Here is a 21,081-nt window from a genome sequence, read left to right as displayed (position 1 = left end):
ACGCCAACAAAAAAAATTACATCCAGCCTAGTTAAGACCATACCAAAGACTATAAAAATGGGACCCATTGCCTCCCTGCGTGTGTGACGGTCATTGGGACTTAAAAAAAAAATCATAAAAATTGGGTGCGTATTATACATGGGTACAGGCTTTTTTCCAGCATCAGCATGCCATTTTTAGGGTGCGTATTATACATGGGGGCGCACTATACACGGAAAAAAACAGTAATCATTGTAATTGCCGTCGCCTGCCCCTCGTTACCAGTCTTGTACTTGAGTCCTGTCTGCGTGTTACTCCTGGTTGGATCGTCCAATTGCCAGTACTGTTTGTTACTGCCTGTTTGCCCGTCCTGTTAGTCGGCCCTGTTTTCCTGCCTGGCAACACAGAAGTAGTCTGGGGCTCCTTTTCTGATGACTGTAACATCGACCGTGAGATCCAAAACCAGATCAGGCAAGCATCAGCAGCCTTTGGGAGACTATGTATTGGGTGTTCCTGAAAAAACATCTGCACCTGCACACCAAAGTTGCGGTGTACAAAGCCGTCTACATTACCACCCTCCTCTACAGCTGCGAAGCATGGGTCACATACAGCCGTCAGACGAAGTCCCTGGAAAGCTTCCACGTAAGATTCCTGCAGCGCATCCTCGGGTTTACCTGGCAGGATTGTGTTCCTCACACTGTGATACTGCACAACTGCCCAAGTATAGAAGCCACGATCACCCAGCAACAGCTTCGATGGCTTGGCCATGTAGTCTGAATGCCCCAAGACAGGCTCCCCGCAGAGTGCTGTATGCCATCTACACTGTGGTCGTCGTTTGACAGGAGGGCCAAAGAAGAGCTACAAGAACCAACTGAAGACCTCAATGAGTAAGTGTAACATCAAGCCAGATGACCTTGAGGCAGTTGCTGCTCACTGTTACCTCTGTCGGCAGTACTGCCAAGCTGGAATTTGTAAGCTGGAAGAGGAGAGGACTACCAGGAGGGAACAACGGAGATACAGGAGGAACACATCCATAGCCAGAAATGCCAGTACGACTGCAACCTACATACACATGGCCAATCTGCAACCAAGTCTGTGGATCTAGGATTGGACTCTATAGCCATCAGAGAACACACCGTTAACGGCATAAGTACAGAACAGCACTTGCCCGCTGAAGGCCACTCCCCCTTCACACGAGCTGCCCCTGTGCCTCTCTGCCGACAGCGTGAGGAGGGCGCTTGCCGCTATCAACATCCGTAAGGCGGCGGGCCCTGACAACATCCCGGGTCGTGCGCTGAAGGACTGCGCTGGTGAGCTGACGGATGTCTTCACGGACATCTTTAACACATCCCTGCAGCAGGCCATCGTCCCGTCGTGTTTCAAAGCTGCCACCATCGTACCTGTGCCGAAGAAACCCGCTCCGTCCTGCTTCAATGACTACCGCCCCGTGGCACTTACGCCCATCATCATGAAATGCTTTGAGCGGCTTGTCTTGGAGCACATACGATCCGTTCTCCCCCCCACCATTGACCCCTTCCAGTTTGCGTACCGAGCCAAACGGTCCTCTGAGGATGCCATCTGCTCTGCCCTCCACTCAGCCCTCACCCACCTGGAGAGAAGGGACTCGTATGTGAGATTGCTGTTTGTGGACTTCAGTTCTGCCTTCAACACCATTGTGCCACAACGCCTCATCAGCAAACTTGACACGCTGGGCCTCAGTACCTACCTCTGCAACTGGTTACTGGACTTCCTCTGTCAGAGGCCACAGGTGGTAAGTGTTGGCGACAAAATCTCCGCCAGCATCACGCTGAGCACGGGGGCCCCCCAAGGCTGCGTGCTCAGTCCGCTGCTCTTCACCCTCCTGACGCACGACTGCACTGCAACCTACAGCGACAACCGCATAGTGAAGTTTGCTGACGACACGACTCTGGTGGGTCTCATCACCAAGGGAGATGAGACACAATACAGGCTGGAGGTTGACCCTCTGACCACGTGATGCAGGGACAACAACCTCCTGCTGAACGTCGACAAGACCAAGGAGATTGTTGTGGACTTCCGGAAGGGTCACACCCAACACCTGCCGCTGACCATCGACGGTGCTGTGTTGGAGAGAGTGAGCAGCACCAAGTTTCTGGGAGTGCACATCAGTGAGGATCTCTCCTGGTCCACCAACACCGCATCACTGGCGAAGAAAGCCCAGCGCCGCCTGTACTTCCTGCGGAAACTCAGGCGAGCGAGCGCTCCTCCGGCCGTCATGACTACATTTTACTGCGGCACCATTGAGAGCGTCCTCTCCAGCGGTATTGCTGTTTGGGGTGGTGGCTGCACTGACTACAACTTGAATGCCTTGCAGCGCATAGTGAACACGGCTGGTAAGATTATTGGTGCTTCGCTCCCCTCCTTGAAGGACATTTACACCTCCCATCTCACCCGCAAGGCGACCACGATTGTGAGTGATGTGTCACCCCGCTCACTCTTTGTTTGATCTTCTGCCCTCTGGGAAGAGGTACAGGAGCCTGCGCTCCCGCACCACCAGACTCTCCAACAACTTCATACTCCAGGCTGTTAGGATCCTGAACTCGCACCCTCTTTCTGCGTAGCGTCCTGTACTTTCCGCTATGCTTACTGTCTGCTGTACGCACACTGGCTCAGTTTTGCTCCTCTTATTTATTGGGTTATTTGTTTATTATTTATTCATCACTCATTTTATTTATTTATTATTTATTGTTTGTGCCTTGTTCAGAGGCGTAGCCAAGCCGGGGCGAGCCGGGGCGGCGCCCCGGTTAGGACTCCCTGCGCCCCGGTTGAAAAAAATTGAGCTCTTTTGATTCTTCATTTTCATGGCGCTTTTTTCTTTTGGTCTTGCGCGAATGTGCTTGCGCTATTCTATGTGCGCGATGTTATCCATTCACCGTTTGCCTCCCGGACCCGGATGTTGTTTTAGCGATCAGCGAACAGCGTGGGTGATGTTCGATTTTTTTTCCTGTGGGCGTGCGCTCCTACTGGAAAAATTCCTGGCTACGCCTCTGGCCTTGTTTTTATTTTGTGTCGTCTACTTGTATGTTTATCGTGTACTGTGTCTCGTCACCGTGGGATGGAGGAAACGGAATTTCGGTTTCTTTGTGTGTCTTGACACATATTGACAATAAAGCTGACTTTGACTTGACTTGACTTTGATAAGTGGACGTCATCATCAGATGTGATGTACAACCATAAGCAAGCCCGTCGTGTTTGTTCCTGCCTGTTGTCCTATTCGCTCGGTTTGTCCTGTTAGATCCTGTTTTACTACCTGTTCGTGCTTGTTTACCTCCCTGTTAGTCCTGCCATGTTATCCTGCCTGCTTTTTCCCCTCATCCTCTCCTCCACCACCCTTTTCCCTTCAATAAACCCTGGTCCAAGCAGCATTTGGTCACCCTGCTCCATTCCGCACGTGCTAGTTTTTGTTGTTTGTTATTTCAGGTATAACTCCTATTAGTGTTCACCATGATTAAAAATACCAATGAAAGATGTCAAATATTATTAATTATCATGCAAGACAATACATCAACACACATTGAAGAAATACATTTGAAGTAGTGACTGCTGTGGGTTTAAAGTAACAATAACTCCCTGAGCATCATTAAAAGGAAAATTAATGAGGATACGTGGCAATATACCGCCAAACAGCAACTCAGGGAGGCAATTTTTGCATCCTCAAATGAGATACAGGCAGAAATGATCCATGGGTTTCAATTTTAATGGATGAGAGAGTGTTAATGTTAACTTGAGCAGGAAAGAGGGTTTTGGGTTAAATCATTTTGTTTTTATTGAATGATTGTAATGACATCCTTTACAGTCTAGAGAGAGAGAGAGAGAGAGAGAGAGAGAGAGAGAGAGAGAGAGAGAGAGAGAGAGAGAGAGAGAGAGCGAGAGAGAGCGAGAGAGAGTGAGAGAGAGAGAGAGAGAGAGAGAGAGAGAGAGACTTTCCAACAGCACTGATAAATCGGCTGAACAAAACGGGGCAATAAAAAATGCTGACCATCACAGACATCACAGACTCAAAAAATACAATTTCTAACCCAAATTGGATTTGTTTTCAACCTAGCATTTTTAAGGGTTTATTGTTTAGACTTTACTATTATATACTGCACCACACTTGTGATCCCTGAAGTGAATCAGGGGCCGGCTAATTAATTTTCTGAAGACGGGACCTAGTAGCATTTTTAGTCAATAGCAAGTGGCAAAATGGCTACACCCTGTGATGGCTAACAACAGATCAATTTTGCTGCTTGATTTGTCTTCCACAAAGACAGTATTAATCAAAATACCGTGTTTAGTCAAGTGGGGGCCCATACAACATATAAAAGAAAATGTTGGGCTTGACTTCCCCTTTACATAGAGCCACACACAGTCATGGGCTAGGTAGTAGCCCCCCTTGTGGGTGGGCAGCCAACATTATAAGTATAGGAATTCTGGAGACAGATGTTGAAAATCCTAGTGCTATCTCGCAGTAAAAGGATCCACGGTCGTGTCTTGACCTTTCTGGCATCCATTAGTTCAACTGAGAATATGGTAGTTACGATTAGCAAACCTAAAAAAAAAACGGGTGAAGGATTGTCAAATAGCACAGACATCCCCTCCATCAAGATCAGTGGTGCCACATGCATGCTGCAGTGAAATGGCAACTATCAAGCTCTGATCTCGGTCCTTTGAGATATGTCACGCCCAAAACACTGAAAATGTCCACAAAGGGTCCACACGCAGGATTGAAAACACAATGACGCAAACAACAAAAACAACAGAGCTCTTGAAGACGACTACCATTTTGAAAATCTAGTTTGGGCAGTGGAGGCCTAATGCCCTCAGGAGAGTTCACCAACAGCAGCAGCAGCAATAACAGACAGGCGACTTGGAAAAGACCAGCAAAATGGAGAAAACAATGGACAATTTAGAAAGCATTTAATTCAGCAAGGAAGAAAGTTGAAACATTTTTATACTTTAAAATTTGTTCTTAAATATCTTTTTCCTATCAACTGTGGTACACTTTATGCCCTCAAGTCACTTTAGCCCTGTTTTACATTTCTGTATACTAATTCTATGTGTCTACTGCAATGGCCCAGTTTCTCACAGTCGCATTAAGATGTTCATCCTGTTCCGTTTTACTTCATCTTTCTTTGAATGTAGCTCCCATGCAGTTTGAATAAAAAAGTGACATCCTTTCTTTGAGCAGAATTACAAATCATTGCACACGTACACAATGACTGATTTTCTTAAAATAAATAACACAATACAGTGGTACCTCTACTTACGATTGCCTGTACTTACGAACTTTGAGTTACAAACCGGAACTTCGTGATTTTTTTGCATCAACTTCTGAACCACCCAATACACACACACACACACACACACACACACACACACACACACACACACACACACACACACACACACACACACGCACCTGTCTCCTTTGCTCGGCCATTCCCTGTTCGTCTCGGCACGTTGGCAATGTAAAAAACAAGTAGTTTAGTAGAGTATGTCTCTAGGACAGTGGTCGGTCTCAGGGGTTCGGCAGAGCCTCCACTGCGGAGGTCAGAACACGCTTGATTTATCATGTAAATTTGTGATGACGCATATCATTAGTCTCAAAAGGCAGTATGGCCGGTGTTGTGCCAAAGTAGGTACAGTAATCCCTTGTTTTTCGCGATAGAGGCGTTCCAGAACCACTCGCGAAAAACAAAAATCTGCAAAGTAGAAACAATACATGTATTATTTAGAAATTTAAACATAATTGTATATAAATTTATTATTGGCCGCTAGAGGGCATATATGTACAGTGATCTCTCATTTATCACAGTTAATTGTTTCAAGACCACCCGCGATAGGTGAAAATCCACAATAAAGAGAAAATATATTGTTACAATATCCACACACATTTTTTATGAACTTTAATTGTATTTTTAAACACTTTATTGTATTTTTAAACATTTCTTTTTGCATTTTTAAACACTCTTGTAAAAATTTTAAAGTCAAACTGACTTTCAGAAACGCTCTTAAATACTAAATAACTATTTAAACACTTTTGTAAACATTTCAAAGTCAAACTGACTTTCAGAAACATTCTTATTTACTGACATAAGGTCAGATGCCATATTCAGCAGGTGGTTCCATAACTTTGTCCTCACTTTCCGGAATCTCAATTGCCACAGACTTCCCTTGGTTCTTTTCCTAGTGGGCGTGTCAGAAACATAGTGATGGGCAGCTGCTGGCATTGCTTTGTTTTTCCTGAGTTAAGATGCTGTTTTACACGTGCAGGGTTAGGGTTAGCTGGCATTAGCGGTTCTCTGTGACAGAAAAGCCTTCTCCTTTGACTTGCCTTCCCAGCTTTACTACATTACTGATGGAGGAATGATGACTTTCCTCAAAAGTAGATCCTTTGTAGTCATGGACCACTTCTGGCCATTATTTCTTCCAGATGGTTTTGAAAGTCTTAATTTCCCTCAGCACCTTCTCGATGTGCTGGAGACACGTCGCTATATTAAATGACTTCACTTCTGTGTCTATGGATTCAACCAGGTCTTGCATGGCTTGGTGTACAGTGACTTAAGAGCATGAAAAATGCCCTGGTCCATTTGTTGGATGAGAGATGTGGTTCTTGGGGGCAAGAATTCAATGCGCACACCTTCGGCACTCAGGTCTTGTGCGTGGCCTCCAGCGTTGTCCATCAGCAGTAACACATTGAAATTTCGCCCCTTTTCAGAGAGGTAAACCCTCTCTGAACAGCACTTATGGAACCAATCTTTTGACAGTGACTTGGTTATCCAAGCTTTCGGACCGTGCATCAAATACACTGGGAGAAATATGGCCAGCAGCCTTGTCTCACATCAGGAGAGTGAAGCGATCCTTGAAGGCCTAAACCCAAGGGCTTTGCCCTCTTCCTTCATGATGAACATTCTTGATGGGATCCTCTTCCAAAATAAGCCAGTCTCGTCCATCTTGAACACCTGTTCAGGCAAATAGCCCCCTACTTCAATCCATCCATCTTCTTCCGCTTATCCGGGGTCGGGTCGCGGGGGCAGCAGCTTCAGGAGGGACTCCCAGACTTCCCTCTCCCCAGCCACTTCATCTAGCTCATCCCGGGGGATCCCAAGGCGTTCCCAGGCCAGCTGAGAGACATAGTCTCCCAGGGAGGCGTCCAGGAAGCATCCTGATGAGATGCCCGAGCCACCTCATCTGGCTCCTCTCAACGTGGAGGAGTAGCGACTCTACTCCGAGTCTCTCCCAGATGACCGAACTTCTCACCCTATCTCTAAGGGAGAGCCCGGACATCCTGCGGAGAAAACTCATTTCGGCCGCTTGTATCCGGGATCTCGTTCTTTCGGTCACGACCCATAGCTCGTGACCATAGGTGAGGGTAGGAGCGTAAATCGACCGGTAAATTGAGAGCTTTGCCTTTTGGCTCAGCTCTCTCTTTACCACGACGGACCGGTACAGAGTCCGCATTACTGCCGACGCTGCACCGATCCGCCCGTCGATCTCGCGCTCAGAATCGGTGACAAAGGGCAGCCTTGGCGGAATCCAACCCTCACTGGGAACGAATCCGACTTACTGCCGGAAATGCGGACCAAACTCTGGCATCGGTGATACAGGGACTGAACCGCCCTTATCAGTTGGCTCGGTACCCCGTGCTCCCGAAGCACCCCCCACAGGACCTCCCGAGGGACACGGTCGAACGCCTTCTCCAAGTCCACAAAACACATGTGGACTGGTTGGGCGAACTCCCATGCACCCTCGAGGATCCTGCTGAGGGTGAAGAGCTGGTCCACTGTTCCACGGCCAGGACGAAAGCCACACTGTTCCTCCTGAATCCCAGATTTGACCTCCCGACGGATCCTCCTCTCCAGCACCCCTAAATAGACCTTACCAGGGAGGCTCAGGAGTGTAATTCCCCTGTAATTGGAACACACCCTCTGGTCCCCCTTCTTAAAGAGGGGAACCACCACCCCAGTCTGCCAATCCAGAGGCACTGTCCCAGATGTCCACGCGATGCTGTAGAGACGTGTCAGCCATGACAGCCCCACAACATCCAGAGCCCTTAAGAAATCCGGGCGGATCTCATCCACCCCCGGGGCCTTGCCACTGAGGAGTTTTTTAACTACCTCAGTGACTTCAACCCCAGAGATTGGAGAGTCCGCCTCAGAGTCCCCAGGCCCTGCCTCCACAATGGAAGGCGTGTCGGTGGAATTGAGGAGGTCTACGAAGTATTCTCCCCACCGACACACAACGTCCCGAGTCGAGGTCAGCAGCACGCTGTAAACAGTGTTGACGTTGCACTGCTTCCCCCTCCTGAGACGCCGGATGGTGGACCAGAATTTCCTCGAAGCCGTCCGGAAGTCATTCTCCATGGCCTCGCCAAACTCCTCCTACGCCCGGGTTTTTGCCTCAGCAACCGCCGAAGCCGCGTTCCGCTTGGCCATCCGGTACCTGTCAGCTGCCTCGGGAGTCCCGCAGGCCAAAACGGCCCGATAGCAGTCCTTTTTCAGCGTGACGGCATCCTTTACCGCCGGTGTCCACCAGCGGGTTCGGAGATTGCCGCCACAACAGCCACCAATGACCTTACGGCCACAGCTCCGGTCGGCCGGCTCAACAATGGAGCGCGGAACAAGGTCCACTCGGACTCAATGTCCCCCGCCTCCTCCGGGACGTGGGAAAAGTTCTGCCGGAGGTGGGAGTTGAAGCTCTTCCTGACAGGGGATTCCGCCGGACGTTCCCAGCAGACCCTCACAGAACGATTTGGTCTGCCAGGTCGGACCGGCATCTTCCCCCACCATCGGAGCCAACCCACCACCAGGTGGTAATCAGTTGACAGCTCCGCCCCTCTCTTCTCCCGAGTGTCCAAAACATGCGGCCGCAAGTCCGATGACACGACTACAAAGTCGATCATCGAACTGCGGCCTAGGGTGTCCTGGTGCCAAGTGCACACATGGACACCCTTATGTTTGAACATGGTGTTCATTATAGAAAGGTTCATATCGGGGGGGCCGTTCCTCCCAATCACGCCCTTCCAGGTCTCACTGTCATTGCCCACGTGAGCATTGAAGTCACCCAGTAGAACGATGGAGTCCCCAGAAGGAGCGCTCTCCAGCACCTCCTCCAGGGACTCCAAAAAGGGTGGGTACTCTGAACTGCAGTTTGGTGCATAGACACAAACAACAGTCAGGACCCGTCCCCCCCACCCGAAGGCGGAGGGAGGCTACCCTCTCGTTCACCGGGGTGAACCCCAATGTGCAGGCGCCCAGCCGGGGGGCAATAAGTATACCCACACCTGCTCGACGCCTCTCACCGTGGGCAACTCCAGAGTGGAAGAGAGTCCAGCCCCTCTCGAGAGGGCTTGTACCGGAACCCAAACTGTGCGTGGAGGCAAGTCCGACTATATCTAGTCGGAACTTTTCTGCCTCGCACACCAGCTCGGGTTCCTTTCCAGCCAGAGAGGTGACATTCCATGTCCCAAGAGCCAGCTTCTGCAGCCGGGGATCAGACCGCCAAGGTCCCTGCCAGCTTGCAATGCACCCGACCCCTACTTCTATGATGGACTTAAAAGTCTCATTTTTATACAACTCTGTGCCATCTTTGCCTGCGGAGGCTGCTTCTCCATGGAACCCAACACTCGAGGTTGAATCTCTTTGTGGACTTCTCAAACCAACCATTGCTATCAGTGAAAGGAATGTGTTGACTAGTAGAAGGAGGTGCCTGTGAAGTTGAAGGTTGAGGGTCGTGAGGGTTGGTATCATCATCATCATCTGCAAGTTGGCTGTACAGCCGCCTGGCTTTTTCTTATCCAAAGGAATGTTCTTCTTCCTGCAGGAATTTACCCAGGGGCTAATGGCGACTCCATCCATACTATGCCCTTATTGCGTGGACTTGCTTATTAAAAGTAATATTTGTAGTCAAATGTATATTCTTTATTCTTCTCGTCCTTCTTAATATAACGCACAGTCAACTGATTATGGTGGTCTACTTCGGCGTAACTTCTCCCTTCCTTAAGCATGTTGAGGAGTTTCACCTTCTCTGCTATTGTAAGCATCTTCCACTTATGCTTGCTGTCTCCAGAAGGCATAGAAGGTGCGAGGCATTCTCGTGGCATTGCCGTAGGACTTCACTAAAAATTACAAAGTAAACAATTGACTTCTGTAATAAAGCGCAAGCCCGAGATGCTGCCGATATGTTGACGCGAACGGAGTGGACAAGGTGCGGGAGTCTAAGATAAAGTGGGGTTAGAACTGCTAAGCCAATCAGCTGCAAGGACACCGAAAACTATCGTAATGAAGCACTCTAAATTACGCTGCAAAAAAGCTATATATCAATATGTAAAATATTCATCAGGGCTACACACATTATGTACTTTAACTTCATGGGTGCTGATAATGGTAAGTGGGACTCTATATGAATTGCTTGGAACATTTGATAAATGTTCATGGAATGGAGTTTCTCAATCCAACTGACTATTTTTTTTCACTTGGAAGTAGAGATATAAACATAGGGCTCACGACCACACCTCCCTGTTCCATATAATGGATGATGCGTAATAGGACATTACAGGAGATCTGTTACCAGGGGACTGAAGAAGTGGACCATGAGTGGCAGGGTAAAACGGTTTTGTTGTCTTTTTGTGCTGGTCTTGCTGGTGTCCCAAATTAGTAGGAAACAGCATCAGTAGCAAGAACAAAATAAAACAACGGAGATTCAAACGGTGGAACTTCTATTCACTGGGCTACCAGCTCTACCAATTGAGCTGCAGCCATCCAATAATACTAACATGCTATTGTTGCACTGCTGGTATTTGGTGACACCAAGACCAGCTGACGTATGCGATTGTTCATTTTCGACAACATGGAATTCGGCAGAATTCTTTATTCTCCATTAAAGTCAGAATTCTAACTTTAAAGTTTCCTAGTGTATCTTTAAGTCAGTCAGACAGTGGGAAATTTACAATTCTGATGTGAATCCCCACTTTCAAGTCAGAATTCTGACTTTAAATGCAGAAGGTGAGCAAGTCAGAATTTCGACTTTATAGTGATAAATCTAATTCTGACTTTAAACTGATGAATTCTCATTTCAAAATCAGAATTCTGAGAATACAGTCGGAATCGTACAACTCCTTTCCCCCCCTTCACTAGCCCTATAGTCAGTGCTAAACTGTAATATTGTGGCTGAAAAGAAGAAGAAGAAAAAGAAAAGCCCATATTGGCTTTTCGCCCACCCACAATTCTCAAATTCCTCATAATTTGTGGAAAACTGGCAGCAGGTCAGTCCGGCTCGAACTTTTGGGAAGTTAAACGTATTAGGATGCAGAGTAGAGACTGGGGAGGGGGGAGTGTTCATGAAGGCGGGGGTTTGCAGTCAATCGCTAGAGTTTAAAAAAGCAAAGTCCAAACGTTTGCACCGAATTCATCAGTATCAGAGTGCTCCCGTAGAGAAAGCCTCACAGTCCTGTCGGAACAACGTGCTGTGTGCTGCGCAAACATGGCACCTGTCTTCCACACTTTAGCGGTCCTACTTACGTCTGTCTTTTTGCAAAGTGCGTCATCAGCTCATCTCAATGACACGTAAGTAGAGCCAATCTCGTTCGAATCAAAGAAAGTTTGCTGTCTGCAAGATGTTTGTATTAAGTCGTAACATATCCTGCTTTATTTATTCGATTTATCGATTATACCGTGCAAGTATTTGTCACTATGGTACAAATGCAGTTGGGGGAGGAAAACATGAGAAATAACTTGTCACGTCCCAATACTCCTTCGTTTGCTAGTTGCTGACTCAGGTCTCATCATTTGCACATTACACGTAAACATTTGCAGTGATTTTACAACCATCATTGAGCAAAGGCACTTATTTTACATTACATTTAATTATATTACATCTAATTGGTTTGTCTGTTACTTTATATTGCTGCTACGGAGAGATGAAGAAATACATATTTTTGGAATAACACTTAAGTAAAAATTGGGCTGTGAAATATATATATCCATCCATTTTCTGAGCCGCTTAGTCCCCACAGGGGTTGTGGGTGTGCTGGAGCCTATCCCAGCCGTCATCGGGCATTAGGCGGGGGACACCCTGAACCGGTTGCCAGCCAATCGTAGGGCACATAGAGACAAACAACCATTTGCACTCAAACTCACACCTAGGGATAATTTGGAGTCCCCAATCGGCCTACCAAGCATGTTTTTGGGATGCGGGAGGAAACCGGAGTGCCCGGAGAAAACCCATGCGGGCCCGGCGAGAACATGCAAACTCCACACAGGGAGGGCCGGAAGTGGAATCGAACCCGCACCCTCCTAACTGTGAGGCGGCCGTTCCACCGAGCCTCCACTGTGAAATATATACGTATATATATATGTGTATATATATATGTGTATATATATATGTGTGTGTATATATATATATATATATATATATATATATATATAGCTAGTGTGTGTGTGTGTGTGTGTATATATCTATCTATCTATCTATATATATATATATATATATATATATATATATATATATATATATATATATATATATATATATATATATATATATTAGGGGTGTAAATCGCGGGTTTTGACACGATACGATATAATATCGATATAAAGAACTACGATACGATATTTGCCGATATCTTAAAGCCTGCTGCGATTCATTCACGATATATCGCGATATAGTGCTCTACGATCGATTTTTATTTTTTTTTTTTAAATAAAAATATAGAACAATATCCTGATTTACAACAATTCATACGCAAAATCAACAAGGTACTGCAAACTCTTTATTTAGGAAATTACAAGAGTATTGTAGTATACAAATTGCTTACTTTAACACTGAACTTTGATGTCGTGTTTTTTCTTTAAATGCGCGGCGAGATTTGTGCTCCCTGAATATTTGATCACCGCATGGCAGGATTTACAAACTGCACGTGTCTTGTCCGTTGAGCCATCTTTTCTTTGGAATCCAAAGTGCTTCCAAACGAATGACTTGAAGCCTAAAGGGGAGCAAATTTCCTCGTCTTTTTGGACACTAGCCATAGCACCAGCCCAGGAGCCGCGTGCTAGTTGTCGACTCCCCTTTCACGTGCAGCAACGCCGCGCACTGCTCCCTGCTCCCGGAAAGAGGAAGCAAGCAACAATGAACTGGATTTCAAAATAAAGTCGCGTCTAATGTCCGAGGTCAAACACGGCGATATAAATCGATGTTTACCTTTAGCATCGATGCCAATAAATCGTAGAGCATTATATCGATTAATCGATGTGTATCGATGTATCGTTACACCCCTAATATATATATATATATTATATATGTGTGCGTGTGCGAGTGTGTTTGTTTGTGTGCGTGTATATATGTATATACTATATGTGTGTATATGGTGTCTGTTCATAATTTGTCTATAATGTGTATCGCAAACATATGTTGACATGGTTGTTTCTACAGAGGAATGAAGATAATAAAAAAAGAAACAAAACAAAATTCCAGTAATGTGACTCTTGACTTGTTTCCCAGTGCAATGCTCGTGTGTCTCTCTATCCATGCAGCATCTTTGCTGTGACTGTGAGCTCCCGGGTTAGAGGAGGGTCGCAAGAAACACTATGCGCACTCATCCACGGGCCTATGGAGCCCGTCGCTTTGAGTATAACCCTGGACACGGACTCTGACAGCGCCATCATCTTGGAGGAGGCAGTCAAACAGGACTTTTACCAGTGCCTCAACTTTCAGGTCCGTTTTTCATTGACTGTTTATCCATCTATCCATTTGTTAACCCATGATTATGTACCAAACAATGTAGCTGGCACCAGCTATCAGTGTGACTCTTTAGTAAATAACTGTTCTGGACTGTCACACCACAGTGAGTTGTTATGCAACCGAATAGGACTTGCTCATTTTCAATGACCACCCAAGTGACCCCAATCAGTCTGTGATAATAGCTTTTGATTTCACTCGGTTCCCCCGAGTTTAACCCTAGCCGTGTCAGAATAGGTCTGGCATATCTTGACCTGCAGCTCAACAAAGACTGCTTTCTACTGGAGGCCAGCAATGTACCTGCATTCCTCTGGAAAACATTCCCTCCCCCCAACCCTGAGACCCTAAACACACACACACGCAAACATACACACATGGAGAGGAAACACCCCCTTATAAATTTTAGAAGCAGTCACTGTCCCTTATTATGTAATAACAGCTCTATTTGCATTCTAAAAACAAGTGAAAACATATGCTTGCAAGTATGGCGTGATTTCATAGATGAATGCAAAGTGGTTTGCTGTTGCAACAAAGAACCTCTTGCCATGAGAATGGCAATCTACAAATCATCATATTTGTACAAGAAGCCCTTCCATCTGTTTCTCATGCCACCGCTCCCTCATTTCACATTGTGTTGTCTTTGGTGTGTGTGTTTCTTGGCACCCTAGGTCCCGGCAGTGCGCACTAGTACTGTGGCAACCATAAATGTCACTGTGAAAGGCGAGAGTGGCACAATGAACAAGAAAACCAAAATCCTCATTGTCCCTCCTGCTTTCATCCACATTCTTCAAACTGATAAACCTATCTACAAACCTGGACAGACTGGTAAGTGTAACCACAGACATAATATTGAGTTGACAGAGGAATGTTTTTCGGGTAGAATTGCTCGTCGATGCATAACCAGTCTATCTTTGCACTGTAAAACAAAACATTTACAGTAGTGAATACATTTTCAAGACAGAAGACCTGATCACAGCCTCGCTGATGCCTAATACCGCCCCCTCTTTGAGTCCAACCATCCATTATTAATTGTTGCGTATACTGTACTTGTATTCATTACATTCACATCATGATAAATAAATGTTTTGAAACATGTAACACACTGGTCCATCTACTTATTATTGTGTGTTTTACTCCTTTGGCACATTTGTATTGACATTCTATTTGTCTTGCAAATGTGTTTTTCATATTAGTTTCTACTTTAAGAACCATGATTTGAAGCCTAACACCGAAAACAATGTCGTGTTTGCTGTTTTTTTTATTCTGATATTCTACCTGTGGGTTAGGGTTAAAGAACACTTGAAGACCTTTTGCATTTTCTTGCAGTGCAGTTCCGGATTGTCTCAATGGATTCTAGTTTTATACCTGTGGACCGGCTGGTAAGTTGCCAATTAATTTTTGTCTTCTGAAGATTTTTAAACTAGATGCAAATCTGAACTTTGCCTGGTGTGATTTTGTGAAATTGTTAAGAACAGGCCTCTATTTTGATTCAGGAGAGTGGGAGGAGGTAAAGGGAGGGCTGTTTTTGTGGGTTTTGTAGCCAGCGTGGGTGTGATGCGCTGTGTGGAGTACTGTGATAAACATGCTGTCAGAGTTCATTTGCCTCACACTGCATTTGACCCAAACATCTGAATCAATAACGGCTCAAGGTCTTTTCTGTTAGTGGGAAAACAATCTGCCATGCATGATTAACATCTGACAAAAGGAATTAAGAATACTGCACCACGTTGTTTTCCCCCTTACCTGTTCACCCCATGCTGAATATGTCTACCGGATCAGTACTGTTTTTTCTTTTGTTTGACTGAAAACCGGCAAGCTAACAGCCAGGGTGATATTTTGTTACAGTATTAAATGTAAATCAAGTATTACTCTTTCAGGCCTGACGTAAAATTGAGCAATTCTGATGGATTATTTTCATGTTTTAAATTCTTATGTAGCTAAAAACAATGCTGACTAATGAGTGACTTCAAAGTCATTGCTTATTAAACTCAATCTGAGAACAAAATGTGCAGTAAGAATGGCATGCACTGTAACATTCTCAGCCTTAACACATACCTGAATTTTTACTAGGTTAGGTCATGAGCATTAAAATAAACAATTCTGCCGTGAAGTATGCAGCAGACATTTGTCTGAACACTCCGATGTCACACCTACACTCTCCACAACTTCTAGGGGAAAGATTCCCATGTTTCTATGATATCTGGTAACACATTTTCAGTTTTTCTGACATTTTCGCTCAGTCACAGGCTGACAGTATCATATTAACGATAACACACTATTTTCATTTCCTAAAAGAGTCAATTCGATGTACAATAAATACAAGTTTTAGGCTGTGAAGATCTGATACAAATCTGTAATTTTTCTGTTATTACGTAAAAAAAATGCTTTTTCATTTTAAAAAATGTACTAGCCAATCAAATTACATTTATAGCCCTTATTTAATATGACTAACAACTCTGTCCCGTCCACAAAAATAGTGACTCCTAGAAACACTAGAACCTTCAAATTCCAGACTTGCTGCTGTTTCCGTAATACTAGGTGTGTTCACCATACACACGGTTCGGTTAAAGTTTCGGTTTCTTTTACCGTAATTTTCGGACTAAAAGTCACTCCGGAATATTGGTCGCATTAGCTATAAAATGCACAATAATGTGAAAAAAAACATATATAAGTCGCTCCGGAGTATAAGTCGCATTTTGGGGTGAAATTTATTCGACAAAATCCAACACCAAGAACAGACATGAACAAGCAACAACAGGCTAAACGATAGGTATGCTAACATGACATAAACACAAATGAAGAGCTGAGAACGGGCCTGACGTAACATTCAGTTATTAAAAAAAAACTACCGTTTTTTTTTCCATGTATAATGCGCAAAACTTAACTAATTTATTGTCCTAAAATCTGGGGTGCGCATTATACATGGGTACAATTTTTTTAATTTTTAATTTTTTTAAAATTATTAATTAATCTAATTTTCCCATTACGAATAATGGAAACATTTTTAATCGATTCAAGACAAAAAAAACCCCGCCTTTTTAAAGCATTTTTTCATTTGCGCATATTTGTCCGATTGCGCACCACCGAACGCGCAACTGTAACGTGTCGCCCACCGCGCAACTGCACCGCGCTGGTTGCATTATTGTGACAGAGCCGTCGTTGAAATTTAGAAAATATTGTTAAAGTCCTGATGTATTTTCCAAAATTTAAGTCGACCTAAGTGCGCAGGGAGCTTAATTTTGTCCGATCGCGCAACTACAGCGCACCGCCGAACGCGCAACAGTAGCGCGTCGCCGACCGCGCAACTGCACCGCGCTGGTCGCATTATTGTGACAGAGCCGTCGCTAAAATTTAGAAAATATTATTAAAGTCCTGATGTACTTTCCAAAATTTAAGTGGACCTCAGTGCGCAGGGAGCTTAATTTGGTCCAATCGCGCAACCGCAGGGCGCCGGGCGCTCACTGTCGCATTGCTTTAAGAGCGTCTTTGTGTTTTAGGATGGCTTTACTGCTCCCACTTGCTTTCTTTGGAGGCATGATTAGGGGTTAATACAATCCTCAAAGTAACGAAAATACAATAACAACGGAGTCAGTCGGCATCCGGGCCGCGCGGTTGGGTTTTCTCGGGTCCTCCCGGCTCATCTAGCGAGGTTCGACCTCCGAATTTTGTTCGACAACCGAAGCAAAAAATATCGAATTTTTTGTTAGAATTCCGATTTTTTCGAGAACCAGGACGTTCGAAAACCAAGGTTTGACTGTAAAATAAATAGATGCAGCTCACTGACAAGTGCCGCGATTTGACCTAATTTTAGAACAGGACTGCGGGCGACTCATGCGGTCCTCACAGGTGACCTGGTGCCCGTGGGCAACGTGTTGGTGACCCCTGCTATAGACAGACCGAGGGAAAACCAGACAACAAGAACAGGAACACTGGGCACGGACAGGGACGGAATAGAACAGTAGACACCGACTGGGAGAAACAAACGGGCCGGGCTTAAATACACAAGGTAACAAGAGGAAGCAGGTGACAGACATTACGGTAACGAAAGGGGTGTGGCTGAGGGAAGTTGCCGGCTGAGCACGATCTGGCACGGACCTGACAGACCGAAAATCTATCGTTGAAAATACTTTGGATATGTAATCCTCCATTGTAACACGAAATGTAAAAACGGAAAAAAAAACAAAATGAATGTAAAACCAAACAAATGGACGACTGCTCCTCAGTTGTTCACGATAAATTTGAACTGGAGATCTCTTATTCTACAGGTAGGCGCATGAAGCATCCCAGGATCACTCGCACCCCCTGCCATAAGGCTGGAGAACCTTTTTTCGTAGCCTCCGTGAGATCTCTTTTCAAAGGCGTTTTGTTCATCTAAAGAAACACGACGCTACAGACAGATGACAAGAAACACGAGATATTATATACATCAGCTTAACTACGGAAATTAGTTAATATAGCCACAGTGTTTGAACACTTAGACAGCGACATGAAGACAAAGAGCAGTTCAGTCTAATTGCATAGCCTGTCAACCTAGGCAGCCGTGTGATTACGCAATCCTCAGAGGAGGCTAGGCAGGAAGTTGTCTCCTCCGAAACGGCGCTCGGCCGGGTGGCTGTCCGGGGACAGTGGATGGGGCTCGGTCATGGGTTTTACGCACGCATCCTATTCTATGGATCTCTCTTCCACCTCCGTGGCTGGAAGTCCACGCCGCCACACGCCTGGAAGTTTGTTTTGTTAAATAAAGAGCCGTTTACCAAACCCACGTCTTTCCTTGTACTTTGTTAACGCTACAATCTAGCGCGGCGTTGTTGACAAAGGACGAGGAATTTGATCGATGAATTTAATGATTTAGAGTGCACAGATGGTTTGATAATATTATTGCTTATATAATAGTTATTTGATATCTAATCTATATATTGTTATATGGGCCTGTGGAATATTTTGATGTGCAAGCGCCGTCAGCGGCGCGCCCCCATTGTTGACAAAGGCCGATCGATGGATTTAATGAATTGGAGTGACACAGATGGTTTTATAAACGTGTTTATGTAATAGTTTTTTTTAATAACTCTGAATGTTACGTCAGGCCCGTTCTCAGCTCTTCGTTTGTGTTTATGTCACGTTAGCATACCTATCGTTTAGCCTGTTATTGCTCGTTCATGTCCGTTCTTGGTGTTGGATTTTGTCGAATAAATTTCCCCCCCAAATGTGACTTATGCTCTGGAGCGACTTATATATGTTTTTTTTCACGTTATTGTGCATTTTATGGCTAATGCGACCTATATTCCGGACCGACTTTTAGTCCGAAAATTACGGTAGTTAAATGGTGAAATATTTCCTTAATGCTGTTAATAAATGCATTTGTTTTCAAAAAGCTTTCTTTGAATATGCTTTACTACCTACTAAATGTCAAAATCTTTTATGCAATGACCTTTATATGTCATTTCTATTACTTCACACAAACACTACATCTATGTGCTCCTGGTTTGCCCCCCCCCAGGTCAAAATTTACAACCCAATTCGGCCCGCCAGTCAAAAGGTTTGCCCACCCCTGCACTTGCCCCACGGGAAGTTGTCATTGTCTGTGAGCTTGTGTGTATGTAAATTTGTCATGGTCCAACTGAAGACTGTTTAGGGTGAATATAAAACTACTCTGCAACAAGTTTATGCTGCTATTAACCAGATTCCAACTGGGATTGCAGCAGCCTCAATGCTATATTATGGCCAATATGCAGTTGCATGTTTAGTGTCTTTTCTCAGGAATCTTCAGCCAGGTCACCCAGGCAGACCATGTAAGAATGTCGATGTTAAAATGTTGGTAGAACTATCCAATAACTACGCAGATCCGATGATCCCAAAGACTTGGGATAAGACTTTAAGTCTTTTTTGTGGACAGTGTCTGTGAGTTACTTCAACCCAAAAGTACACATAGCTAATGTTGATCACAAAATGGCATGTGAGCTAGCCAGGAGTCCTCGAATCTTCGGATCCGTCGACAGATGCGTTACCCATTGTTCCACTAGCCCCACAGGAATATGCGGTTTGTAAGCTTGTGGGTAACACTTTCGCAAAACTGAAAAAAAAAAAAAAAGAAAATAGGTGACATTATTTGAATCTGCAATGATGCTTTATCCATTGCGCCACTCGCCCTACAAGTTACGGCTACGACCGTAAACTTGTGTGGAAAATTGTCATTGTCTAAAATATGGCGAATTAGCAATACTGAGCAAGGGACAAAAACGTAAATTAATTATGCCATGACCCGGATTTGAACCGGGGTTGCTGCGGCCACAACGCAGAGTACTAACCACTATACGATCATGGCCAATATGCACTCTGTATTAAATTCTGCCCAACAGGCGTGGAAGTGATTGAAACTAAAAGCTGTTTTTGAATATCCATGCTATACTACCTACTAAAAGTAAAAACCTTTTATGCAATGACCTTTACATGTACAGTGGAGCCTCGGTTTTCGAACGTCCCAGTTCTCGAACAAATCGCGATTTTTTTGCTTCAGATGTCGGACGAAATTTCGGTTGTCGAACCTCGCGAGATGAGCCGAGAAGACCCGCATGCCAACTGACCGTTCGTTATTACATTCTTGTTACGCTGAGGATTGCATCAACTCTAATCATGCCTCCAAAGGCGAAAAGGCGGAAAGTAGTGCGCAACACAGTTTACATTTTAAAAAAGAATTAATCGCAAAATATGAGTCCGGTGTGCGTGTGTCAGAGTTGCCGCATGTTTTGCATGGCAAAATCAACAATAAGCTCGATCCTGAAAAACAAAGATGCTCTTAAAGCAGTGCTTCTCAGATAGTGGGGCGCGCCCCCCTTGGTGCTATACCTGGGGGGGCGTGTGTGACCCTGGGGAACAGGCTTTTTTTTTGGCAGTACTAGAATAAAGTGTAATTGCGCATCTACTACAGTAGGCGCCAGTGGCGCTCTCATTGTTACTTCTGTCACGTTTGCGACAGTGCAACATTTTACAACTTACAAGACAACAGGTTTGCCTTGGTTAGCAGTGTTGAGTCAAGTTAAAAGCCATGTCCGAGCCCCATCCACCGTCCCCGGACAGCCACCCGGCCGAGTGCCGGCCCACGACTTCCATCCACGGAGGTGAAAGAGAGCTCCGTAGAGTAGGACCGGGCGTGCGTAAAAGCCATGTCCGAGCCCCATCCACCGTCCCTGGACAGCCACCCGGCCGAGCGCCGGTCCCCGACTTCAATCTACAGAGGTGAAAGAAAGCTCCGTAGTAGGGGTGTAACGATTCATTGATACACATCGATTAATCGATATAATGCTCTACGATTTATTGGCATCGATGCTAAACGTAAAGATCGATTTATAT

The 21,081-nt window shown here is 45.1% G+C and overlaps 1 protein-coding gene and 1 non-coding gene across 3 annotated transcripts in view; one reads left to right on the top strand and one right to left on the bottom strand.

Annotated features, from left to right (window-relative positions):
* Positions 1 to 11,285: 11,285 nt before the first annotated feature.
* Positions 11,286 to 21,081, top strand: part of LOC133155718 (alpha-2-macroglobulin-like protein 1) — a 54,437-nt gene continuing 44,641 nt past the window's right edge. For both annotated transcript variants that reach the window (XM_061281238.1, XM_061281237.1), the window contains exons 1-4: positions 11,286 to 11,564; positions 13,530 to 13,710; positions 14,403 to 14,559; positions 15,061 to 15,113. In XM_061281238.1, the coding sequence (XP_061137222.1) occupies positions 11,482 to 11,564; positions 13,530 to 13,710; positions 14,403 to 14,559; positions 15,061 to 15,113 (474 nt within the window). In that variant the 5' untranslated portion in view covers positions 11,286 to 11,481. The remainder of the gene's footprint in view (positions 11,565 to 13,529; positions 13,711 to 14,402; positions 14,560 to 15,060; positions 15,114 to 21,081) is intronic.
* Positions 19,985 to 20,056, bottom strand: trnah-gug (transfer RNA histidin (anticodon GUG)). The gene has a single exon. It is a non-coding gene; the product is annotated as a tRNA-His (tRNA).

The sequence above is a fragment of the Syngnathus typhle genome, linkage group LG6 (assembly GCF_033458585.1).
Source record: "Syngnathus typhle isolate RoL2023-S1 ecotype Sweden linkage group LG6, RoL_Styp_1.0, whole genome shotgun sequence".
NCBI lineage: Eukaryota > Metazoa > Chordata > Actinopteri > Syngnathiformes > Syngnathidae > Syngnathus > Syngnathus typhle.
Note: the sequence above shows the minus strand (reverse complement) of the source record. Positions and strands in the feature narration are given on the sequence as shown.